Here is a 27,107-nt window from a genome sequence, read left to right on the forward strand (position 1 = left end):
ACAGGAAGAAGCTAATTTCCAACGTAAAAAAATTTAAAATGGACATAATTCTGTTTCCAAAAACTTCATAAACTTCTCTTTTCCTGTATAATCTGCTTGCACTTCAAAACTCAGTTTCAGTCGGGCTTTCCTTACCGCTTCGCCCAGTGTCCTCCAACTTCAGAAACCTGATTTATTTTATTTTATTTTATTATTATTTTATTTTATTTTATTTTACACAGGGGTTCTTTGTGTGACCCTGGCTGTCCTAGAACTCACACTAGCCTCGAACTCAGGATCTACCTGCCTCTGCTTCCTGAGTGCTGGGATTAAGGGTGTGTATGACCACACCCAGCAGAAACCTGATATTCTAAGGATGTGAACCTTCAAAATCACTGATTTTGACCCCGATGTAAGAGCAAACAGGAGAGGCCCACCACTTCCTCTTCTGTGTAAGGTATCCTGAACTTCAGGTTACTAAGTGGGTGAATTCAATGATGTATGACTCACAACGGGGATGTTAGCCGCTGTCTTCGGAAATCTCTCCCCATTTTAGAAAGACTCACCCACTAAAAACCATCTTATTTATTTATGTGTTTGTTTGTTTTGGTGGTGCTGGGATGGAGCCCAGCTTGGTGCATGCTAGGCAGATTCTCCAGGACAGGACCTCAGAGGAACTCACTTCATCCCTTTACAGTAGAGTGCATAGCTCCGTTGTTAGCCCACTGCCTTCAACCAAGAGTCCAGAGCAATAGAAAAACATCGTGGCCGTACATGAGGATGACCCAGATTTGTGAAGTATTTCACTTACCATGTTCTGTGGTCACTGACACGTCATATTTCTATTACAAGTTATCCCATAGCTGTCTGCATAGCTTACTTGCTGTATTCTCACAAAGGATAGGCACTACGTTTTGTATTCCTAGTGCCTAGGGAAGGTGGACTGGCCAATAAATAATAGCTATCAAACAAGCAGTTGATAATGATTCGATACATGCGCTAGTCGTTATTTGTGACTTCTCAAAAACTGGATTCCTTGGGGGCAGGTTCCAGTCTTAACCGTATTGTTCCTAATAAACTCCACAGTGACTGTGAAGCATATCTCGTTTCTACCCAGTGTTTTATATTCCCCTCTCTACTTCTACAGTTTAATGTTCTACATTTGTCCCTGACAGACATTTAAAGCTGAAAGAGGCCTTAATTGTTCAGTGCCTTTGTCTCCTTCAGCTAAAGATACTGAGCCAAGAGAGGTCAGCCAGTTTCCCCAGTAAATGCTGGGTCAAGAACCATTCCTGGCTTTTCAAGTTAGCGCTCATAGTACCGCATTTAACATTTCTTACATCTGTGTGTGTGTGTGTGTGTGTGTGTGTGTGTGTGTGCGCGCGCGCGCGTGCGTGCATTCAGGTGTAGGAGATCCAAGGACGACCTGCTGAAATTGGCTCCTTCCTTCCACCATGCTGGTTCCTGGGATCAAACTGACTCATCGGACGTGGCAGTGAGCTTCTTTACGCAATGAGTCATCCCAGGATGAATTTATGAAACAGTTTATGTCACACTTGTCCTTCAGTCTACGCTTACACGGGATAATCATCATCTAAAATTATTTGTTTCAACTTTCATTTTTTGAGTGCCTGAGCCAGAAAGACATTTGAGCATCCTGTTAAGTTTGTGATCTTTTAACTCATAACTAAATGCTGATTAAAGTATTATTTGGGGCTGGAAGTATGACTCAGTGGTACAAGCTTGCTTGTGTGAAGTCTGGGTTCAGTCAAAGGGTTTTGTTTCTCCTTCAATGGGGAGGTTTTAGAGTTGGAAAGTTTACCTAGCTGTATTCTCAATTTTAAGTTTTAGTAATCTGTAAGTTTTATAGAGGTCTTCAAAGGTAAGCTTTATTTTGTTTCTAGGTTTCTTCATTCTTTATGTGGGTCTCAGCACTTGTGATCTCCACCATCAACTGTGGCTAACTTGCTGACAATAGAGAGGAATATTAACAAGGAGAAAATGACGAATCTGCACATGAAAGAGGCGGCCCTTGTCTATCTTGACAGAAGTGGAGGCCTCCAAAAGTTCATAGACGACTGCAAGTACTACAATGGTATGTCAGCAGAGGTGGCTGCTGAGAACCTTCGGACAGGCTTCTGCACATCTGTCCTGACTTGCACATTTGTGTCTTCACAGATTCAAAACAAAGTTACGCTGTCTATCGGTTCAATATTTTAATAAACCCCTCTGATGTTGTTGAATTAGATGCCGAACTTGGAAATCACATTTTGCACCATCCCTTAAAAGCTGCTCAAGTTTTTCAATCAGTAAGTTAAAGAAGAAATATTTTCCACATCACATGGAAAATTTTAGTAACTTGTTTGCTCATTTGAAATCACAGGTCTGCTTTGTTGCTGTCAAGACGCTCTCATTAATTGGACAATTACAGACTGAAACTCAAGTAAGTGTTAATTAACGTTACGTTTTGAAAACTCAGGTACAAGTTTTCAAAATAACTTACAAATTACTGTAATTTTGTAAGTTTGTAAAAATTTCACAAATTTATTAAAAGAGTACATTTTCCAGGGCTGGAGAGATGGCTCAGCCATTAAGAGCATTGGCTGCTGTTCTAGAGGTCTTTAGTTCAATTCCCAGCAACCACATGGTGGCTCACAACCATCTATAATAGGATCTGATGCTCTCTTCTGGCATGCAGAGCACTCATACATAAAATACAAATAAATAAAAAAAATTTTAAAGAAAGAGTGTATTTTCCAAAGTTCAATATACTATTTTCTGTGTCAGATTTTTTCTTTTCTCTATTTTTTACTTTTTTTTTATTATTTTTATTTGAGGGTGCTCATGCTTATTCCATCATGAGTGTCTGCAGGTCGGAGAGCAGTGGAGTGATCCAGGTTCTCTCCTTCCAGCATGTGGGCTCAGAACCATTTAAAGGAAGAAGGTTTTGTTTCAGTGCTACCCAGGCTCAGGACAGATCTTCCCATGGCTACTCACCCATGTTTAGGGTAGGTGGGCTTCCCATGGTTAATCATCTCCCAACAGTACCAGTGTACTTTGTTAATCCCTAGGTGCTACTAAATCCAAGTTGATAGCCAACATTAACCACAAGTATCTTTTTTTTAATTAAGAGATCTTCCATTCATTTTACATACCAACCACAGATTTTCCTGTCCTCCCTCCTCCCGCCCTGAGCCCCCCCAAACCACCCCCACTCCCACCTCCTTAAGGCAAGGTCTCCCATGGGGAGTCAGCAGAACCTGGTACATTGAGTTGAGGCAGGTCCAAGCCCCTCTTCCCTGCACCAAGGCTACATAAAGTGTCTCCCCATGGGCACTAGGCTCCAAAAAGCTGATCCCACTGCCTGGGGGCCTCCCAAACAGTTCAAGCTAAACTGTCTCACTTTTCCAGAGGGATTAGTCCAGTACCATGGGGGCTCCTTGGCTATTGGTCCACAGTTCATGTATTTCCACTAGTTTGTCTCTGTACGTTTTCCAATCATGGTCTCAACATCTCTTGTTCATAGCATCCCTCCTCTCTCTCATCAGTTGGACTCCTGAATAGGACCCGGCCGTGGATCTCTGCATCTGCCTCCATCAGTCACTGGATGAGGGCTCCATGATGACAGTCAGGGTATTCAGCCATCTGATCACCAGAGTAGGCCAGATCAGGCATCCTCTTGACCAATGCCAGTAGTCTATGGTGGAGTCATCCTTATGGATTCCTGGGAACCTCCCTAGCACTCTGCTTCTCCCTATTCTCATGGTGTCTTCATTTATCATGGTATCTTTCCTTGCTCTCCCACTCTGTTCCCATTCCAGCTCTAACCCCCCACTCCCCTAAGCTCTCTTTCCCCTGTCCCTTGCCCTCCATTACTCCCCCTCTCCCCGAGTTTACTCATGTAGATCTCATCCATTTCTCCACCGCTGGGCCATCCATATGTCCTTCCTAGGGTCCTCCTTACTAGCTAGCCTCCCTGGAGCTGACCACAAATATCTTAATATGCTTTGTTTTTTCCCATATTACCTACCACTTTTAAGAGTAAACATTTTTATAACAATTTCAAAAGTTTCCAAAAGTAAAGAGATTAATTCAGTGGACCTTCATATATCTATCATTCTAACTCAGTGATGCAGTGTATATGAATCATTTATTTTTATCTGAAATATTTTAAAGTAAATCCCAGAGGTTCTGTATCTCACCCCATAGATACTTCAGCATCAACTTCTAAAAGCTTGTGTTTCTCTTATGTAGCCACAATGTCATCTCATCACCTTTCTTTTTTCTTTTCTTTTTTTTTTTTTTTTTTTTTTTTTGGTTTTTCGACACAGGGGGTCTCTGTGTAGCTTTGGAGTCTGTCCTGGAACTCACTGTGTAGACCAGGCTGGCCTCGAACTCACAGAGATCCGCCTGCCTCTGCCTCATGAGTGCTGGGGTTAAAGATGTGCGCCAGCACCACCTGGCATCATCACCTTTCTTAATACCATGTAATAATATCTCATCCACATTTTAATGTTTTACAATTTTTATCTGAAGCGTTTTTTATTGTGGTTTTTTGTTTTGTCTTTGAGCCAGTGCCAAGGCTTAGATGAGGTAGTGCATGCCCTGTAACCCCATCACTTGCGGGGTGGAAACAGGAAGATTAGTGGCTTAAAGTCATCTTCAGCCACATAGGGAATGAAGCCAGCTTGGGCTACACAAGAGCTTATCTAAAAGGAAAAAGAAAGGAAAGCAACCCCCACAAAAGAAAGACAGATCAGTATCAAAGCTGATATGAAAACAAGGCTCACACACTGCAGCAGATTTCTTCTGTCTGGCTCTCTGAGTCTTCTTCAGTCTGGTGCTAACTCCACTCCTTCCTTTTTGTAACACTGACTTTTTAAAGGAAGCTGGTTAATTATCCTGAGAATGTTATGAATCTGGATCTGTCTAATTACTTTCTTAGGATACCATATGTTATGTCCCTGTGTCCTATATACATCTAAAGTAAGACGTGACTCTGAAGCTTAGGTCTAGATTCAGCTCATTTTAACAACACATTACATAGTGGTATATATTCCATATCATAAGGATATAATGGATAGCATTTTGTGATGTCACACTTGATCAGGTTCAGATGCTATTGTTATGATCCTGCCATTATAAAATTTCTTATCAACTTCCACCTGGTGGTTTTAGAACACTCAGAGCCGATCATTTCATTAGCACTTGTAATTTTTTTTGTTTTTCTAATTTTGCTACCCTTTCTGAATTTATTATCTGAAATTATTCTGTAAAGAAATTGTCTGTGCTGGGAATATAGCGGGGTAGGAGAGCATTTGCCTAGCATGGGCAAGGCTCTGACTTTAATCTCTAGCGCTAAAAAGATGAAAATAAAATAAGTTATTACTTATCATCGTTTTTTTGGTTACTGTGAAATACAATTTGTTTGGGAAAGACAGGATAAATATTTGATTATTTTCCTTTTAAAAGTTTTTAAAAGTAATGACTTGAAAACAGATAGCAACTGAAATAATGACAACTATTTCTTTTCTTCTTTCTTTTTTAAATTTTTTATTTTATTTTTCAAGACAGGGTTTCTCTGTGTAGTTTTGTCCTGGATCTCGCTCTGTAGACCAGGCTGGCCTCAAACTCACAGAGATCTGCCTGGCTCTGCTTCCCAAGTGCTGGGATTAAAGGCATGTGCCACCGCCACCCGGCTTCTTTTCTTTTTTTTTTTCAACAAGAGAAATTCATGAACTCTTTAGTCTATCTGCAGGTAAAAGCATTTGCCTCCAAACCTGGCTATCTGAATTCAATCCCTAGGATCTGTGGTGTACATTGTGTACCTTAATAAAGACATCTGACCTCTATGTCTGATCTAGTGGCTGGCTCTGTCCTCTGATCCCCATGCTTTAAAGGTGTGTGCCACCACTGCCTGGCTCTGTTTCCAGTGTGGCCTTGAACTCAGATATCCAGACGAATCTCTGCCTTCCGAGTGATAGAATTAAGGGTGTGTGCCACCTCTGTCTGGCCTCTATGTCTAGTCTAGTGGATGGCTCTGTCCTCTGATCCTCAGAAAAGTTTATTAGGGTACACAATATATCACCACAAGAACCCACATGGTAGAAAGAGAAAACAGATCCCCCACAGACTGTCTTCTGACCTCTGTGTATGTGTGTGTGTGTGTGTGTGTGTGTGTGTGTGTGTGTGTGTACAGTAAGTATAATTTTTTAAAAATTGAAAGATGCCACAATGCTATCTCCTATATTTCCCATCCCAGACCTGGAATCACTAATTTCCTACTGAAGATCTCTGATTCCTTTTAGTGAGAATTAATAATTTGAGATCACTAAACTTTCCAATGCTATTGGGTTCACATTATCTTTTAGTATACATATCCAGAGAATGAATATTTTTAAAGAAAATATAATGAGTTCATTGTGATACTTTTAATTATAAATGTTATAGGATTTATATTTAATTTCATATTTTATCTGGTTTAATATTTGATTCATAGCAACAATAACAAACTACATAGTACTCTTACTATATAATAAGGCAAGTCAAATTGGATTGCAAGTTTTATTAATTTCCTTTTTGTGTTCTTCTCAGATCAATATTGTGCTGAAGTTAACACACTTACCTTCCCTGCCAAGTTATAGTCTTGACCTTTGTGAGTTCCCACTTAATTATACATCTCAGAGGTTTTATGTGATGCAAGGGATTGTGATGGCAATGACGACTGTAACCAAGTACACACGAGGTGCGAGGTTCCTCTGCTCAGATGAAGTGTGCCCTCTGTCAGAAGGTGTGTGTTCAAGTGGGAAATGAAAAACCAAGCCATATTTACAATTGGTCAATCAAAGTGTAATAAACAGATATTTTGGTGTCTCCTACCGTTTATATGTTTACTGGCATGATCTTGAAGCAGTCTTTTCCTGCACTCCACAGTTTAATCAGTGCTTATAGTGTCCTAACAGAGCAAATGAGGACTGTTTGCTCGTGCATTTCTCTCTGTGCTTACAGTTTAGCCCGTCAGCCCTTCTGTGAGGCATCTTCCCCATTGACAAGCTGGTGGAGTTGGATGCTTCCTCTCTCCTCTCTGAACTCTGTAAATGATGCCATATACTGACATATGTTTCTCATGGCCACATGCAGAAATTGTTATTTAAATGCCCATGTTACTAGTGCTTTAGCACAGTGCCTGCAAGGAAACAGAGAGGTTGCTAGTTAGCACTTAGGAGGCCAAGACAGCGGGGTGGAGGGTTCAAGGCTAGCCTGGGCTGCATAGTGACAACCTGTCCAAATAAATAAGTAAAGCATGTAATAAACACCAACTGATAATATTAAATGATTGAAAATAGTGAAATCTGAGAGCGGCTTAGCTCACCACTGTTTTCTTTCAGGATTTCAGTATATAAGAGTCCATGTGCCTGGTGCTACCGAATCTGCCACAGTAAGAAATGACTTTGTGTGCGGCCTATGTTCATCTTCACTTCAGGAAGACAGGAAATTTAGAGTACTTGGTGGTAAAAAAAAAAAAAAAAAAAAAAACTGTTTTCAAAATAGTCTCTTGTATTTTTATAGGAATCTTAAACTGAATATGTATTCTATTAACAATTTTTTTGTTCTTTATTTTAAGATAAACAGATAGTTGAAATAATTACCACAAAAGTACTTCATGCTTTTCAAGGAGATTCTAAAAACCAGCCGTTTAGGTTTCAATCACTTAGTATTTTCCTAAGAGGTATGTAAAATTCTGTTTGAATTAAAAATAAATTGCTATAAAATATGAAATCTTATTTATGCTCACATATTATAAGCATACAAACAGCCTTAGAATGGAAAGTCACCTTCTTTTTTCTGTAATTTATTCTTCTCCCGTACATTACATTCTGACTGCAGCCTCCCCTCCCTCCCCTCCTCCCAGTCTCCCCATCTCCCCTCTCCCCCAGATCCACTGCTCCTCCGTTTCCCTTCAGAAGAGAGCAGGCCTCCCAGGGATGTCAGCCAAACACAGCCTAACAAGTTACAATAAGATTTGGCACAGACCCTCATATTGAGGCTGGACAGGGCCACCCAATAGGAGGAAAAGGGTCACAAGAACAGGCAAAAGAGTCAGCGACACCCCACTCCAGTCATCTTTATCAGGAGTTGCCAAGTCCCAGGGTCACAGCCTCTTTATAGTAATGATCTCACATTGTTCTTTATGTGTGTGCTTTGTGTTAATTTTAGAATATGGAGCCAGGTGTGGTAGTGCGTGCTTCTAATCCCATCACTCAGAGGCACTATGTGAGTTCGAGGCCAGCCTAATCTACATAGCAAGTTCCAGGTCAGCTAGATCTACACAGTGAGACCCCATCTCAAAAAAAACTATTAGGATATGAACATCATAAAGTAAGATACTTGGGGATCTTGCTGCACATAGTAGACATCTGTTAGACATGAGAATGGCACATATGACCGTTTGTTGAGAACTGATGGGTAAGCACAGGAGAGAGGTGTCTGCCGTGAAGTAGGATATTGCTCACAGGGGAGAAGCTGGAGTTGTGACAAAAAATGGAGCTTTACCTTTTTCTTTGGACTAACACTGGAGAAATTAAAAGTGTTCATTTAGGGAGATGACTCTTGTAATTCTACATCCTTTAATTGTTGCATTTTTTTTTTATTGTTGTTTGGTTGGCACTGAGATGTTTAGTGCTTATGTTCAGGCGAGAGAGGAGAGGTAGAGGAGAGGGGAAGAGGGCGTGCTTGCGTGCGTGCGTGCGTGCGTGCGCGTGCAGTATATGTACTTGTTCCTGTAGGCAGGTACAGAGGTCAGTACTGAGCTCTCTACACCTTGCTTTTGAAACGGTCTCTCAAAGAATGTGGTGCTCATCCACTGGGCCAGGCTGGCTGACTCATGAGCTCCGGGAATTGTCCTGCCTCCCCACTTTACCAGTTAGCGATGAGGTTACAGATGTGACCAGCCATGGCCAACCAAGTGCATGGCAGGCACTTTGCACCACCACATCCAGCTTATTAACATTCTTTAGTGTTTAATTGAAAGATGCTTTATTTTATATAGACTGGTATTTTTCCTCTTGACTGCATTACAGGTGAATATTTAATTAATCTAGTTTCTATATCATATGCCGCTTGAAGCTAATTCACATTACCTATAAATATCAATATATATCAGCAATACAATGTCCTTGGTTTCCATTATTGGTGCCATTACATATGCATGTACTGAACAAAAGTAAATACTTCACTACCAACTCAACTACTGAATTGTCACTGGTTCTCGATATTTGAACCATACAATGATATACAATTTTCATTTAGTGAATGCTATTTTCTTTTGTGTTTAATAACCATAGATGAGCTAGTGAATAAAATGAAAATAGGAAATGAATATAAAATTATTGGAATTCCAGCCTGTGTCAAAACTTCACAAACTGCTCTCTGTATAGAAGCAAATAGTATCACCCCTTACACAGCAAAAGGTAAGCTAAATCATATATTTTAACATATTTAAGTCCATCTATTCAGCAAACAGTGTTGCCTACCTTTGTGCTAGGCCCTTTCCTAAGCAGTAGAAACCAAGTAAAACAACAGCAGGCCGTCTGCTCTTAACTCATTGGTAGGTGGCCAGTCAGATGGCCACAGGGAGACCATTTTCATCGTACTTGACGAGTTACTGGTTTGGAAGCAGAACACAACTTAAATGTAGGAGGAAAGTCTGATTTCTTGTGTTGAACTCTGGGATTCTAAGATGCAAGCACCCATGGCCACCAATCATAACATCATAAAATTTGCGTATGGCACATATATTTTGATACTATTTAGGACAAATGGAGTCAAATATCTGTCATTTTTATTTTCTTTCAGTTCCTTCAGGGATTAGTGACAACTTGAGGTGTCTCCTCTCCTTGACTTCCAGCTCATGCTGGAAGTTCACGGCAATACTTGCCAATATCTTTGCCTCACAGATTGTTCCTCCTGGGACTTACAATTTGCTCAAACTCTGTTTGTTGATGAGTCTAGTACAGACAAGAGACTGCAACAGGGACTCAGAAGACTGCTTGGATATCTTAATTATAACCAGTGACACTCTGCTTGTAGAGAGGTAAGGTGTGTGCCATGGAGTTTTCAAGTTATACATTGCTCACATATTTGTATAAATTCTTCCTACTGATACTACTATACGATGATTATTTAGAATTCATCTGAATACTAAAGTATTTAAATAAATTGTTATTAATAAAGTTTAAAGCATGCATTTAGGGGCTGGAGAGATGGCTCAGCGGTTAAGAGCACTGCTTGTTCTTCCAAAGGTCCTGAGTTCAATTCCCAGCAACCACACGGTGGCTCACAACCATCTGTAATGAGATCTGGTGCCCTCTTCTGGCTTGCAAGGATATGTGCAGACAGAACACTGTATACATAATAAATAAATAAATCTTTAAAAAAAAACATGCATTTAGAACTGAAATATTTGCTTTTAATATTTTAACAATCTAACCTCAAAATTTCAAATCATTTCCCCAGTCAGACCTCTACAAATGTGTCTTCCTTAGGGTGCCCCACACTCTTTAGCTCAGTATTTTGCTTTCTCCTTTTATTCTCAAATAATATTCCATCTAGGATTCCGCAGCCATTTTCTTATTTTTCTGACAGATGCCATTCAGTGACACAGGCTTCCTATAAATAAATAAAGCTGTAAAATTCTCCCCAGTTGTTGTTGGGGGTGAGGGTTACCTCCCTAGCCTGGGGCTAAGTGCCTACTTAATGCGTGCCTTTCAAAGGAAGTCACTGTATTGGTCATAAAGCTAGGAAGAAGCTCCTTATAGCTAGTGTGCAATTTTGAAGAAAAAATGTATAGGATTAAAGATTTTTTAATTCTAATTAGCATTAACATATTGGAGCAGATAATGTTCGGCTAACATTAATCATCGCTGGCAATGCCGATACGGTATTAAATGCACAGACTGTAGGAATTTATTCTTGACTAACACCTTGAAACTGCTTCTCTCGGTCTCCCTAACTCTGAGGATTATCAAACTTCTAAAATTTTACTTCTAGTGAACAGAAAAAGTTATTTTAATAAGGTAAATTTTGAATTTCTTTAACTGTAAGTGGGAATCATGACTTTGGGCTTATTCAACATATTATTTTGTGAACTTCCTATTTTTAATCATTATTAATTTTCTATCGTATTATTTATCTATTTCTTATTGATTGATGATATCTATTATAAACTAAAACCTTTTTCTCTTTCCTGTTTGTCATCAACCTTTGGTTTTTCTTTATGGCAGTTTGGATTATATGAGAAATTTGTTTATTTGGTTAGTTGGTGTTAGATAAAATTTATATATAATGGTATAATCAGATCTTCTCATTTTATTTTTTAAAGGTTATTGTAATTTATGTATATGAGTACTTAGTCTGCATGTATGCCTGCACATCAGAAGAGGGCATTGGATCCCATTACAGATGGTTGTGAGCCATGTGGGTGCTGGGAATTGAACTCAGGACCTCTAGAAGATCAGAGCAGCCAGTGCTTTTAACCGCTGAGCCATCTCTCCAGCCCCCATTATCATTATTGTTAAAAGATAACGAGTTTTGACCGATATTTCTAGTTTGCTTTACATTGCTGTGATTAACACCATGAGAAAGGGTTTATTTCAGCTTACCTGTTACAGTCTGTCTTTGAGGGAAGTCAGGGCAAGAACCAAAAAAGACCACTGCTTACTGACTTGCTCAACTACCTTTCTTATATAACCCAGGACCACCTGCCCAGGGGTGTAGCCAGAGTCTTCCTGCCTTGCCCACAGTCAGGACAAATCCTTGTCACCCGCCAGTCCCACAGCCGCTCAGACCCAACCAAGCAAACACAGAGACTTATATTGCATACAAACTGTATGGCCGTGGCAGGCTTCTTGCTAACTTTTCTTATATCTTAAAGTAACCCATTTCTAGAAATCTATACCTTGCCACGTGGCTCGTGGCTTACCAGCATCTTCACATGCTTCTTGTACTGGCGGCATCTGGCAGTCAGTCCTTCTGCCTTCCTGTCCTTTTATTTCTCCTCTCTGTTAGTCCCGCCTATCCTTCCTGCCTAGCCACAGCCGATCAGGTTTTATTTATTGATCAATCAGAACAACTTGACATACAGACCATCCCCCAGCACAGCCAAGTGCAGACCATCTCAGACACCTGCACTCAGGCCCATGGTCCTAATCATCCTCTATGTGGACCTGCTGGGTAACGCCACAAAGAACCCAAGAAGGGCTCCCACAGGACATACAGAACATCCCACAGCACAGGGGTGACCCAGGCCACAGTGGCTAGGCCCTCCCACATCAATCAATAATCAAGAAAATACCTGCCAGACATGCCCAACAGACCAGTCTGATGGAGGCAATTCCTCAGTTGAGGTTTCCTCTTCCCAGGTGATAATAGTTGGTGTCAGGTTAACAAAATACCCAGCACACAAATGTATACACTCTTATAAACCATACCCATAATAAAACAATATTCTTATCACTCTGAAAAATTTTCAGTCTTTCTTCCACTTCTTATTACCGTAAGATAATTTTCCTCTCCTTCTTCTCCTTCTTCTTCTTCTCCTTCTTCTTCTTCTCCTTCTTCTTCTTCTTCTTCTTCTTCTTCTTCTTCTTCTTCTTCTTCTTCTTCTTCTTCTTCTTCTTCTTCTTCTTCTTCTTCTTCTTCTTCGGCTTCTCCTCCTCCTTCTCCTCCTTCTCCTCCTTCTCCTCCTTCTCCTCCTCCTTTTTTTTTCCAAGACAGGGTTTCTCTGTGTAGTCCCGGCTATCCTGGAATTCTCACTTTGTAGATCAGGCTGGACTCAAACTCAGAGATCCGCCTGCCTCTGCCTCCCAAGTGATGGGATTGAAAGGATGCACAACCATGCCTGTCTAACTTTCCTCTTCTTGTACTTGCCATTAACAAGCATTCTCTTTTGAGTAGTCTCTCTTGCTCAATGTGTTTGTAAAATTGATTCACTTGTATGAGTCAGTAGTTTATCCTTTTTATTGAGGAGTCCCTTAATATGAGTATGCCACAATGTTTTTATTCTTTTCCTGATGATGGATATCTGGGTTGTGCATGTTTTGGCTGTTATAAATAAACTGTTCTGACTATTTTAACTTTTTGGAGATAGGGATCAATCCCAGGGCTTGGTATGTAGTAGACAAGTCCTCTACCACGGAGCTACATGCCCATCCCTGCTGTGAACATTCTTGTATAACTTGTGGAGTGTTTCATTTTCTTAGATAAAGACTTGGAGTAGCATTGCTGGGATGTAAGGTTGATGCACATTTCATTCTATAACAAACCACCAAACGGTTTTCCAAACTGCTTAGGCCATTCTTACCAACAATGTAAGGATTCTATTGGTCTCTGTCCTTACCAATATTTGGTATTGTCAGTCTTTTTTATATGAGCCCTTGCAATCCAAGTGGAATGGTACCTCAGGATTCCAACTGACATTTCTCTGATCTCTACTGAGTTAAGCTGTTCCTCAGGTGTTTGCTGACCACTTGTGTATTGTCTTAGTGTTTGTGTTTTTCTCATTTTTAGGTAAGTTGTTTAGATGTCACATGAGCAGACTGAGAGTTCTCCTCCAAAAGCGTGTTTTTATAATAAGTTTCCTGAAACATGTCTGTGATGGGCAGACACTTCAATTTTGAGGAAGTCCAATTCATTTTCTCTTATGTTTCATGTCTTCTGGGTTCCATGACCTGAAGGTTGTGAAAATTTTTTGTTTTCTTTCTAGAAGTATAATATTTTGGCTTTTTGTTGGGTCTTTTCTCTATATTCGATTTAACTTTTTTTTCCTCCATGTGCTCATTTTGTGGGAGGAGTAAACATCCCACAGAGTGCACATGGGGGTCAGAGGACAACTTTGTGGTGTTATCTCCTTGCACCTTAGTGTGTGTTCCAGGAATTGAACTCAAGTTGTCGGGCACACGTCTTTATACACTGAGCTATCACTGGCCCTTGAGTTAACATTTGTCTGTAGTGTAGACTGTAGTGAAAGGTGATGTTTTCCCATGCAGTTTTCTCACATCATTTATCATAAGACTTTCCTTTCTTTATTTATGATTCTAGTACCATGTTTGTCAAACTGAGTGTAAGTCTATTTTAACTTTATTTTCTCTTTTGGTTTTTTTTTTGTCTTATACTTAGGCCACTCGTATAAAGTCCTGATTATTCAGTCTTGAAATCAGGCAAGGCAACATAGTAAGGCCTTGTCTCAAAATGTAAGATATTTGCTGGGCAATGGTGGTGCACCCTTTTAATCCCAGTACTTGAGAGACAGAGGCAGATGGATCTCTATAAGTTTGAGGCCAATCTGGTCTACAAAGTGAGTTCCAAGACTGTCAGGACTGTTACACAGAAAAACCCTGTCTTGAAAAACAAAACAAAACAAAATTTAAAAGTTATATACCAACTCCAAAAATCCTATTTTAAGTAGCTGGGGAGTAGAAATGGGCATTAGAATTTGTTTTAAAACAAAACAAAAACTGCCTACATGATTTTAATATGATCTGCAGCTAAGAGCCACTGCTCCTTTCAGGCTGGAAATATTCCTATCTAAGTGTCCTCTGTGTTACATACCCCCAGACTAACGTGTAAATCCTTTGTGATGATGCATACACTCAACACCTGTTCTGGCATCTGCCTGTCTCCATCTAAGGGACACTACCTGGGTCTTTTTGCATTGCGTGTCTACATCTGCTCTTCATAGATAGTTGCATCAGAAAGCTACAATTTTTTGTGGTAAAGATTTTGAAGACAGCCACATTAGGCAGACTTTTCACTGCTGTGGTAAGTACACAAGAAAAACAATTCACAGGACAAAAGATTTATTTTTGCTCACAATGTTAGTCTATCATTTACATGTTCCATTGCTATGGATCCATGGTGAGGCACCACTCAATGGCAGAGAAAACAGCTCAACTTTTGGTAGACAGGAACCAGAGGAAAAGAGACAGGAAATGGCAGAAAACATGGTCTATTTTTTCGGGGAATTCCCATAGTGACTCATTTACTTAAGAAGCCCCACCTCCTAAATCTGCCATCATATTGTAGATCTATGGAGGGGAATCCATTGATCTGGTAAGAGTCTCCAGGATCCATGCACTTCACCCAAGCCCATGATCTAACCAACCCCCAACACCTGAGTGCTTGGAGGATATCTCAGATTTATTATAACACTAGTTTAGTGTTTTTCTCCTAATTTGAATTTCAGAGTTGAAGACACTGGGGCAGTTAACAATAACATTTAGAACAAAAAGGAAGATGTAGCAAGACTAGTCATGATATAGAAACAGCAGGAAAAGTCAAGATAGGACATTGACAAACCTAATGAACAAATTTGGAATATGTAAAAGAAAATCATCTATAAAACAACGAAGATCCAGTTCAAATGTTGCCTTCTTCTAGCTTTCTCTGATTCCATTCTAAGAGGACAATACTCCCCTCTGGGTATTCTCAAGAAATTATTTTAGAATTATCCCATTGTAAGTTATTTCTCTAAGTCTCTCTATGCCATAAATTATCCAAATAAAATGCCAGCTTTCATATATGTAGTGATAGACATTGGATCAAATTAAATTTAAACATGTTTCTAACATGTAATGAACTCTGAAATGTTTCTAACATGTAATGAACTCTGAAAATCAACTATTAAATATAATCAACGAATAATTTATTTTTCCCTAGACTTTTGAAGTATAGCATGAATCTTGTCTCCCGTGGTATACATCACCCAGTCTCTACTGAAGTGTTTCCCACTGTGTACAGAAATAGATATGGAACTGGAACAGTGAGCATTCAGGCTGGCAGTGCCTTGTTAGCTAAGGGCGGTGTCTGCTTTATAGGAGACCTGACATCACATAAGAAAGATAAACTCGAACAGCTTCAGTCAGGTAAACAATACTTCCTCACATTATTCTGCCTGTTTAACCACGTCTTACCAGTACCGAGGAGTCATTTAACAGATGAGATAATACTGCGCCAGAGTTAAGAGATAAAAACTGGACCAAATGTCATTTCTTACTTCAACATTAGAAATAAGAATTTAATTTGCAAATGTGTTGTTTTAGCCTTTACTCTGGATGCCAATACATGACTTCATTTTGGGTCAATTTTGTTTCTTTTTGTCTTATTGCAGTATCTAAGACTTTCAGCACAATGTGGAAACTAGTTGTTCTGATCTTCAGGTTTCACACCATAAAGTGTAATGCTAGCTATGGGGTTTTTGCTGTTGTTGTTTTAATTTGAAAACACATGAAGAGATTTCCTTCTATTCCTACTCTGCCAAGAAATCTTATTATGAATAAGTGGGATTTTGTCAGATCTTTTTTCTTACATCTATTAATTTGATTATGTGATTTATCTGCTTTACTCTATTGATGTGATAGCCTATGTTGATTTTGCTCTGTTTTTCTTTTGCTGTTTTATTTTATGAATATGAATGTTTTTCCTGTTCACCACATGTGTTCCTGAAGCTCCTAGAAGCCAGAAAAGGGCATTGGATCCCCTGGAATTGGATTTACAGACAGTTGGGAGCTGCCATGTTGGTTCTGGGAATCAAATCCAGGTGTTCTGGAAAAGCAGCCAGTCTCTTAATCATTTAGCCATTCCTCCAGCTCCAAGTTGACGAAATCTGAATACTGTACTAGCATAGCATACCTGAGCTATGTCCCACTTAATCAGAGTGTATAACTGAATTTTCAGGAAAGGTACAAAAGAGATGCCTACCTACATATTAGACAGTGCCAACCTACCAAAGAAAGGCAGGTACAGGCCAGCTTGATGAGTAAATAATTTATTAGAGGTCACTGATGGAACATTTGATAGTTTACAGGCAGCTACACTCGCCAAAATCACTTCCCCAACCCCTGTTTATAGAGTTCTAAATTTAAGAAATGCCTCCCACAGGACACAAGCAAATCAACCCTAGAGAGGAAATGTGTCTTTGGAAGCACTTGGTTTTTGTCCTTACTGGAAATTTTGAAGGTTTCAGTAAACACTTTCAGACATGGAAAGGAGGCCTTTGTTTAGGGGGAATATGGCTCCTACTCTCAGTCTACAGAACAGCTGAGCAGCAGCCTGCTACAAAATAGTCTTACTTTAGCCTGGTGTAGAAGATACTTGTCCTGTTGCTGCAACAAAATACTTAACAAAAGCAACTACAAAAGGAAGGCTTATTTTGGCTCACAGTTCCAGGGTTCAGTCCATTCTGTCAGGGAAAGAAAGATGGCAGCTCAGGACAGCACTTCACACCCATCGTCAGAAAGCAGAGAGATGTTCATGCCCAGCTTGCTTTCTGTGTCCCTTTCCATTTACTTATGTGTGTGCATGTGTAAGTGCGGTCATTTGAATGAGAGTGGCCCCCATAGGCTCATACATTTGAGTATTTGGCTCCTAGTTGGTAAACTATTTAGGAAGGATTAGGAGGTATGGTTTTGTTGGAAGAGGTGTGTCACTTGGGGTGGACTTTGAGATTTCAAAAACCCAGGCCAGGTCCAGTTTCACACACTCTTCTGCCTCCTGCCTGCTGATCAGGATGTAAGTTCTCAGCTACTGCTCCAGCACCATGCCTGCCTGCCTGCCGTCATACTCCCAGCCATGACCCTCTGAAACTGTAAGGGAGCCCCCGGTTAAATGCTTTCCTCTATGAGCTGCCACGGCATGGTGTCCCTTCACAGCAATAGGACAGTGACTGAGACATGTGGGATGTATTCAGAATATAGAGAGTTTCCATAAGTCAATAATTTGAAAAAAAAAAACCTCTTGGGCTCAGCAGTAGAGTGCGTGCTTAGCATGTATGACAGCTGAACATCTTTAGTCATCAGAGAAATAAAAAAAAGACCACAAGGCGACAACAAGCATGAGTAGGGACAAGTGCCTACTCCAGAAGAGCCTAGGAACTGAGTTCAAACCCTGCTGCCACCACTTTAAACTGTTGAATAACTTTAGGCTAAGGATATAACTTAACTGATAGAGAGCTTCCCTGGAAAACTCCAGCACCATACATAAAAAAGAATTTTTAAAATAGCATTTCCTTTGAAGTCATAGATTGCAAGGAAGCCCAGTGAGGCCAAGGAAACACATCCATGTGTGTATTAATAGTGGCCTGCCACCTTCTTAGAGCATATATATCCATGCATAGTATCCACGTGGCCTTCATGGCACAATCTGTTCTCACTTTGATTCTCAAACTTCTTACTTATTGTTGATGAACTGTGGTCCAATCCCTTACCTTCCCTTACCATAAACTTTAGTTCAATCCCTTACCTTCTCTTACCAGGAACTACAGTCCAATTATAGGCAGATTTTCCTTTTGGCCACCAGCTCACAAATAATGACATGGAAACTTGTTATTAATTATGAAAGCTCAGCTGATAGCTTAGGCTTATTTTTAGCTCGGTCTTATAACTTAGCCCATTTCTATTCATCCATGTGCTTCCCCGAGGCTCATTTACCTCATCTACATACTGTCGTACTTTCCTGCTTTCTCCATGTCTTCCCATGTCGCTGCCCTTCTCCTTCTGTGCCTGGAAATCCTGCCTAGCTATTGGTCGTTCAGCTTTTTATTAAACTAATCAGAGTGACACTTCTTCACAGTGTACAAAAAGATTATTCCACAACATCCAATCCCTTACCATCCCTTACTGTGAACTACAGTCCAATCCCTTACCATCCCTTACTGTGAACTACAGTCCAATCCCCTACCATAAACTACAATCCAGTCCCTTACCTTCCTTTACCATGAACTACAATCCAATTCTTTACTATCCCTTACTATGAACTACATCCAGTCCCTGACCATGAACTACAGTCCAATCCCTGACCATGAACTACAGTCTAAACCCTTACCATGAACTACAGTCCAGTCCCTGACCACGAACTACAGTCCAATCTCTTACCATCCCTTACCATGAACTACAGTCCAATCCCTGACCATGAACTGCAGTTCATTTTCTTTACCATCCTTGACTGAGAAAGAGGCTCTGCTGTCCCTTTGAATCAAATTTGCTTCCTCTTTCTATGGGATTGCCTATTCTGGACATTTCATATAAACAAATCCTTTAATATCTGGTCATCTGTGACTGCCTTCTTTTATTTAGCAAAAAAAAAATTTAGCTTATTTCATCCATGTTATAACATGTATCAATATTTCATGTTTTTTTTTTCTTTTTTTCTGATAGAGGGTTTCTCTGTGTAGCTTTGCTCCTTTCCTGGAACTCACTCTGTAGCCCAGGCTGGCCTCAAACTCACAGACAGTTCGAGGCTGCCTCCCGAGGGCTGGGATTAAAGGCATGCGCCACCACCGCCCAGTATTTCATGCTTTTAGTTGAGCAAAATACATATTCCTTTAAGCTAAGCATGGTGGCAGACACCTATGACCTCAGTACTCATCTTCAAGGAGAAATGTGCAGAAAACCAGTACTCCAGTTGGTGTACAGCACAACAAGGTGTGGCTTTGTGGGAGGAGCTGTGTCACTGGGAGTAGGCTTTCAAAAGCCAGTGTGAGTCCCAGTCCTGCACTCTCTGCCAGCTGCCTGTGGATTCAGGATGTAAAGCTCTCAGCTCCCTCTCCAGCACCATGCCTGCCTGTGTGCTGCCATGCTCCCTGCCATGACGATAACAACGAACCCTCTGAAACTGTATGGAAGCCCCTAGTTAAAAGCATGTTTTTATAAGAGTTGCCTTGGTCGTGGTGTCTCTTCACAGCAACAGACACTCACTAAGACAGAGTACACTCATAGTCTTGTACATCTATCACTATCCTCCATTTCCAGAACAGTTTGATCTCTCCAAATACAAACTCTATACTAACTAACTCCCTGGTAATATTATTCCATTTTCTGTCTTTATGAACTTGTCTATTACTAGAATTTCATTCCTTTTAATGCAGAAAAGTATTCTATTATATTGACAGATATCTTGTTTCCACTTTTTGCTAATTGTCAGTAATCTGCTATGGGTATTTGTCTTTTAGTTACTTTTCTTGATGCAATAAAATGACCAAGGCATCTTATAAAAGAAAGGATTTAATTTGTAGCTTATGCTTCCAGAGGATTAGAGACAGTGACCATCATGGGGGGAGCCTACAGCACCATTCTCACTCAAACGACCGCAGGACTGGTGCACAAATATTAGAGTCCTAGAGTTGGCTCCTTTGAGTGTGTCCAAGAGTGGAACTGCTGGATCGCTTTTAGGTTAACCATCGAACTGTTTCAGGGGGGGAAACACCAGCTGTGCATTCCCACCAGTAATGCATAAGCGGTATGGTTTTTCTACATCACTCCTATTATATCTTATTTGTGATGTTCTAAGGAAACAAAGTACAAACAAACATATATAAAATACATTTAAAGGTAAAAGTTGTTCATATTAGGACCTTTAATAGAAGTATCTTCCTGCTTTTTAACAGCATGCCAGATTTTTGCTTTGCACTGGGCTTCACAAATTTTCTAACTAGTCCTGCTTACTAGAATGGCAAAAAAGTTACAACAGTTGACAAGAGAAACTGTTGAGGATGTGGAACCTCTGAGTTCTCATGTGTTGTTGGTGGGAGTCGCAAATAGTATGATCCTTGTGAAAACTGCTTGGACAATTTCTGTAAGGTTAAATATTTACAGTTCAGGGGAAAGAAAAGTATAATGTGATAGTTAGTCATGACTGTACTCTTGAATGGGTTGAGACACACCAAGGAGATTAATAAAGCACACTTCTGAGTGTGTCTGGAAGTCACTCCAGAGAGGATAAATTGAGGAAAGAAGACTAACCCTGTGTGGAGGTGGCACCCTCCCCTGAGCTAATGGGCACAGCACACGCTCTCTCTCTTTCTTGACTACCGGGATGTGAACCTCTGTCTATCATGTCCTCCCTCCATGATGGACTAAACCTCTAGAAGGACAGTCAAATGGGTCTTCTCCTGACGTTGCTTATATCAGGTATTTTCCACAGTTACAGAAGTATAGTTTTCTTATCTTGGATCTTTTTTATGGCAGTTGCTCTGATTTTGACACTGTCTTATAAAGCAACCAAATTTACTTGTGTCTTCACTGTCTGTTTTAGATAGTAAAATTTCATATGATATTTGTTATTCATTTGTAGACATACAGTATATCTATTAGAATAACAAAATCTTAAAAGATTGACAATAAAAACTGTCAGGATGTGCAGCATCTGATTCTTAGGTAACACATGGGTCGTGTCTTCTGATGCAGTTTTGGAGAGCAGAAGCATGACAGTGTTCATCCCAGGAAAGAAGTTTGGGGATGATAACGACCAGCAAATGACTTTCCCCATTCAGTGCAGTTTTTGGTCTTTTGTTGATATGGATTCATCTTCAAGGAGAAATGTGCAGAAAACCAGTACTCTGATTGGTCAGATGGTAAGGACTCTGACTATTTTATTATTCGAATATTGTTTAGGAGGCCACCTTACTGTAATCCTAGCACGTGGGACATGGAAGCAGGAGGATTGCAATTCAGGGTCATCCTCTGCTACATAGTGAATTTGAGGCCATCCTGGTCTACAGGAAACCCTGTCTCAAGAAGAAAAAAGTGCTTTTAAATGTTTCTCAGAGAACTGTTAGTTTGTCAGCATAGTCTCCCCTTCCAACCTCTTCCTTCTTACACTCTTCCTCCTCCTTGTTCAGGTAAGGCTTCACTGTATCACCAAGGCTGTGTTGTAACTCATTTTACCTCCTAGCCTGGCCTCAGACCAGCAATCTGCTGAGTGATGAGAGCTGGAGTGCAGACATGCATTATTATATCCAGCAATAGGACTTCATAATGGTTTTGTTATTAATGCGTTTATATACCTTACCAGACATTACAACTGAATAATGCTCCAATTGTTTGATAATAGTTTTAATGTTTGTTTTTGTTTTGTCTGAGTCACGTCTCCACCCCTAAATTTTCAGTCATGCAAATCAGATGTCTAGTCAGTAGAAATTTCTGTTTGAATAGTGAAGTCGTGGGGGGGGGGGTCAAGGTTGACTCCTCAGTTGAATTCTACCTTAGTTTTTGAGAGTCTCTCTGGAACTCACCAGTTTAGCTAGACTGTTTAGCCAGCAAGGGGTCTTTGTGTCGTCAGCACTGAGATTACAGGCACCTGTTGTGCACTCAGCCTTTCTGACTGGGTTCTGGGGGAGAGAATTTAGTACAGACCCTCCCTCAGCAAGCACATAACTGACTGAGCCCTGGAAGGCTTTAATAAATACTATATAATAAATACTCAATAAGAACTTTCTTAAAAAGTTGCTTTCTACAAGTTTCACATTTTTTTCAGAAATTACTTTAAACTGTGGTTAATAATGAAATAATCACTAGCTAGGTTAAATAATATAATTATCAATTTGTATTTAACTATTTCCAATCCGTTCACCTACTGTTTGCTCTCCCTTTGGTTTTATAGGATCACAGTTTGATTCCAGCCAATCTCGGGGAGGCATTTGGATTGTTGATCAACTGCAATGAGTCGTCTCCTTGCCACCCATTTCTTCCCACTGTGCAACACACTTTAAAGAGAGCTATGGACCCCGAGGGGCTGCTTTACTTAGCTTCTAAACAGTTCACAACTGAAGATTTTGAAAAGGTAAAGGTAGATAAAATGCTGACCCAGAATGCCCATTTCATTGTTTCTCAATTTGTTTATTTTTACATTTGTTTGTTTATATAGTGTGTGTGCATGCATGCTCGTACACACATATTTTGCATGTGTGGGAGCACAAGTGTACCCCCATGTACATGTAAAGACAAAGATCAAAGAATAACTTGGAGACTGATGCTGTGGGATGGTCTGTATGTCAAATTACTCTGATTGGTCAATAAATAAAACACTGATTGGCCAGTGGCTAGGCAGGAAGTATAGGCGGGACTAACAGAGAAGAGAATGGAGAGAACAGGAAGGCGGAATGAGTCACTGCCAGACACTGCCATGACAAGCAGCATGTGAAGACACCGGTAAGCCACAAGCCACGTGGCAAGGTATACATTTTTAGAAATGGATTAATTTAAGATATAAGAACAGTTAGCAAGAAGCCTGCCACGGCCATATAGTTTGTAAGCAATATAAGTCTCTGTGTTTACTTGGTTGGGTCTGAGCGGCTATGGGACTGGCAGGTGACAGAGATTTGTCCTGACTGTGGGCAAGGCAGGAAAACTCTAGCTACAGACTGAAGTTCTCTCCTTCTACCCTGTGCTTCTGGGGATCAGACTCAGATTGTCAGGCTTGTCAGCAAGTGCCTCTACTCACTGAGCCATTTCATCAGCCCTATTTCTTAATTTAAATAGAAATTTATTTGGACATTACCTTTTTCTTCTTCTAGATTTTGTTTATCTAGTTGGTTTTTGTTTTGTTTTGTTTAATCTTGAGACAAGGTTGCATGTAGCCCAGGCTAGCTTGGAACTCACTATGCTAGCCAAGGATCCTTGGCTTGAATTCTTGGTCCTTCTGCTTCTACCTCTCAAGTGCTCAGATTACAGGCATTTGCTACCATGCTGAGCTGGGGTTCTTTCATAATAGCTTGCTTCCAGATTTTGAACGTTTTAAGTATATTGTATAAAAAAAAAACTGAACAGTTGTATGAGGAAACTTTAATATTAAAATGTTAAGCATATTATTTCTACTACTATCCCAATATCCATAACTTTAAAAATATCAATGTTGCCAGGCAGTGGTGGCACACACCTGTATCCTAGCACTCAGTAGGCAGAGGCAGGCAGATCTCTGAGTTTGAGGTGAACTTGGTCTATAGAGTGAGTTCCAGGACAGCCAGATCTACAGAGAAAGCCTGTCTCAAACAAACAAATATATATATATTAAAATAGAATACTTCTATAGAAAATTAAGCTAGGCCATATAAGCATATGTATTCACATTTCATAACTATTGATTTCCTTTTAAAGCAGTCTATTATTTAATTGAGAGAAAACCAACATACATAAAACATTTAGGGGGCAACTTAAGTGCTGAGCTTTCCGTTACTATCTCTAAATATATATGGAATTCAGAATAAAAATACAAATATAGAATGCAAGAAAACTATAGGAAAGAAATGAGAATTTAGTTGGACATTAAGAAATGGTAAGAAAAATTTATAGCAAGAATAATGTGTGTTTTAAGCAGAAATCAACAGTAAAAGCAAAGACAGTAGAAATGAGTATGTTTGGGAAGCTATGAGAAACGGGCTTGCCTGGAGCAAAATGTGCTGTGGAATCTTAGGGCTTTAGCAGTTTACACAAGTCTTTGAGGCTCAGGAAGAAGAGAACAATTGTGAACTTTATTAAGGTTATGAAATAGTAAAAAATGGAAACTATTTGCTACACAAATCAAAGAGCAGAAAATTTGTTGAGGACTGGAGACATAGAGAAGACAGGGTTTAGTGCCCCAATGTGTGTATAAAGTGTTCTGTCATTATCTCAGAAAGGGAGGAAGCCAGGCTGGGCAGAGGTTCGAGTCAAGCTGTGAGGCAGGCCAAGTGTTGGCATCCAGAAGCCTACAGGAAGCTCTGGAGCTCAAAAGACCCATCAGAGTTGTCTATGTTCAGACAAGAAGAGAGGGACTTCATAAAACCACCCTTGCCAGGTAGCAGTGGCACATGCCTTTAATCCCAGTACTCAGGAGGCAGAGCCAGGCAGATCTCTGTGAGTTCAAGGTCAGCAAGATCCAGGACAGGCACCAAAAGTACACGGAGAAACCCTGTCTCAAAAAAACAAACAAACAAAAAACCCAATCAATCAATCAATCAATCAATCAATAAATAAATAAAACCACCCTTGCCTCCTGCATCCATTGGATATGTGCTATGTGGGCTGTCCTGAAGCAATTCCTGAAGGGGCAGACATCACAGACAACATTCCTGGACAATAAATCCTTTCTGAAAGACAGTAGAGATGGCATCATCATGCCACTGTAGAGGAAACCTTAGGGAGGGCTAGTGTGTTGTTATCATCCAGTTCTGAGGCCTGGGGAATACAGCCAATCCAGGCTACAGCAAGGTGCTTCTTAAAGAGCTTATAGTAAAAGACAGAAAATGGGGATGCCGATATACCCAGCAGTACAGCCCTGTCCTTGCTGTGTGTGGCCCAGTACTAGAAAAAATAGGTGCAAACTATAATTAATAGCATCCTAGTAATGGTTGATGTCTCCTTTGGGTCTTATGGGTTTAAAAAAGGGGAGAAGAAAACAGCTAAGATAGTAAAGCCAACAAAACCTCTGGAAATTATATGATAAAGTAAGGGTTTAAGAAACTGGGATTGTAGACAAAGAACACAGGCAGGACTCAGTGTTAGTTGCTATTTTAGAGCTCTGGCCACCAAACGGCTCAGCTTGCTGTCCAGCCTGATTACCTGAGTTCAGTGCCTGGAACGCTACACTCACGCCAGGGTACATGCACATTGCCCACACCCCCAAATAAGTACATGGGCTCTTCAAAAAGAACTGTCCTCTGCCCAGATCTGCCCAGTCATCAGGACTCCCCTCTGCTCCAGTAACAGCACCTCCTCGCTCATTGCAAGTGTCCAGCTAAGGACCCTTTGAAAAGACAGAAGGGAGGTGGGTCTAAGGAGAGTGAGAGGAAGTCATGAAGAAATGAACTGCCAAGGAATTAACCATTCCAAAGAGACACGAGCTTCTGGGAGAGGTGAGATCTCCTCCCATTGGAAGCACAAAAATCAGCCAGTCATTCAGTCCAGTGTATGGTGAACTTCTGCACCATGAGAGAGGTTATTCTGGGTAAACTTGTGAATTTCTTTTTTTTTTTTTTTGTTTTTTTTTTGTTTTTTTTTTTTTTGTTTTTCGAGATAGGGTTTCTCTGTAGCTTTGGAGCCTGTCCTGGACTAGCTCTGTAGACCAGGTTGGCCTCGAACTCACAGAGATCCACCTACCTCTGCCTCCCGAGTGCTGGGATTACAGGCATGTGCCACCACCACCTGGCTAAACTTGTGTATTTCTTACAAGCAGAAGGTAATGCCTTAATGTGCCCAGTGACTTGGAAGTGGCCCAGATATTTACTTATATTTGATGTAAAGTTACAGAAACTTGATATAAAATTACAGAAACTTTTAAAAATCAGATGCCAGTACACTTTGGAATTATGAGTCCATAATAAAACTAAATCTCTTTAATTTTTTATATTTTTAACTTAGCTACTGGCTTTTGCAAAGAATTTGAATATGGAATTCAGCTTGGAGGCAGAAAGAATGATTCATGGCTATTATCTAGCCAGTCGCAGAATCAGAACGGATTCTGTCCACAGATCGAAGCTGTCAGCATCTGCACTGAAACACTTGTAGGTATTCAACTCGGGATTGTGAGGCCAAAACTGCTTTTAGATATGAATGGAATTAACTTACTTGGTTTTGTGTTTGTTTCTCTGTTTGATTTATACTTGGTTGATTATTTGCTTTCCTCCAGAAGAATTTCAGATGACTTAATGACTTCCTTTGTTATACTTTAAGTCATTTGCACCACTAATAATTCTTTTCCCTTAATTGTTTTTATTGGATCCTCCATATGAGATATGCCTGAAAAAAGTGCAAAGCTTTCCATATAAATGATTGCTTTTTAATGTGGTTGTTTGTATTCAAAGAATGTTATAGTTGGGCCTAAAGAAACCTTCCTGTCAAGTAATTTATTCAATATTCATGTGCATATAATGTGTTTGGATCCAATCCCCCTCTGTTCCCTCCCCTCTAGCCCCTCCACCCTCCCTTCCCAATAGAAACACTACATTGTTCCTTGCACTTCTGTTTATTTATTTATGTATTTAGCGTGGTGTCAAGGATTGAACACAAGACTCACATGCAAGGCAAGCACCCTACCACTAAGCCATATTTCCAGCCCTGTTCCTTGTATTTTAAAATACTTTAACAAACACATTGCCATTCTTTTAAGAAGTAAATAATAACTCTTGTTATAAAAGAAATTATGAACATCACAAAATCTAAAGTGAGTAATTCATCCTCCTAACACTATCTATTCCTGTCTCCCCAGAGATAAAATCACACTGTTAACAGTTTTAATGAATACTCCAGAAATCATCTATTCAAATATCAGCCTAGGTTGAAGATGTAGCTCAGTTAGTAGAGTATCTGCCTACCATGTACAAA

The 27,107-nt window shown here is 40.1% G+C and overlaps 1 protein-coding gene across 1 annotated transcript in view; it reads left to right on the forward strand.

Annotated features, from left to right (window-relative positions):
- Mcmdc2 (minichromosome maintenance domain containing 2) overlaps window positions 1–27,107 on the forward strand; it is a 36,547-nt gene that overhangs the window by 1,401 nt on the left and 8,039 nt on the right. The window contains exons 2-13 of the mRNA XM_028864542.2: window positions 1,884–2,074; window positions 2,158–2,288; window positions 2,363–2,422; window positions 6,574–6,769; window positions 7,368–7,490; window positions 7,604–7,708; window positions 9,324–9,449; window positions 9,835–10,072; window positions 15,694–15,899; window positions 21,216–21,382; window positions 22,411–22,590; window positions 26,145–26,287. Of these exons, the coding sequence (XP_028720375.1) occupies window positions 1,981–2,074; window positions 2,158–2,288; window positions 2,363–2,422; window positions 6,574–6,769; window positions 7,368–7,490; window positions 7,604–7,708; window positions 9,324–9,449; window positions 9,835–10,072; window positions 15,694–15,899; window positions 21,216–21,382; window positions 22,411–22,590; window positions 26,145–26,287 (1,769 nt within the window). The 5' untranslated portion in view covers window positions 1,884–1,980. The remainder of the gene's footprint in view (window positions 1–1,883; window positions 2,075–2,157; window positions 2,289–2,362; window positions 2,423–6,573; window positions 6,770–7,367; window positions 7,491–7,603; window positions 7,709–9,323; window positions 9,450–9,834; window positions 10,073–15,693; window positions 15,900–21,215; window positions 21,383–22,410; window positions 22,591–26,144; window positions 26,288–27,107) is intronic.

This window comes from Peromyscus leucopus, chromosome 5 (genome assembly GCF_004664715.2).
Source record: "Peromyscus leucopus breed LL Stock chromosome 5, UCI_PerLeu_2.1, whole genome shotgun sequence".
NCBI classification, from domain to species: Eukaryota; Metazoa; Chordata; class Mammalia; order Rodentia; family Cricetidae; genus Peromyscus; species Peromyscus leucopus.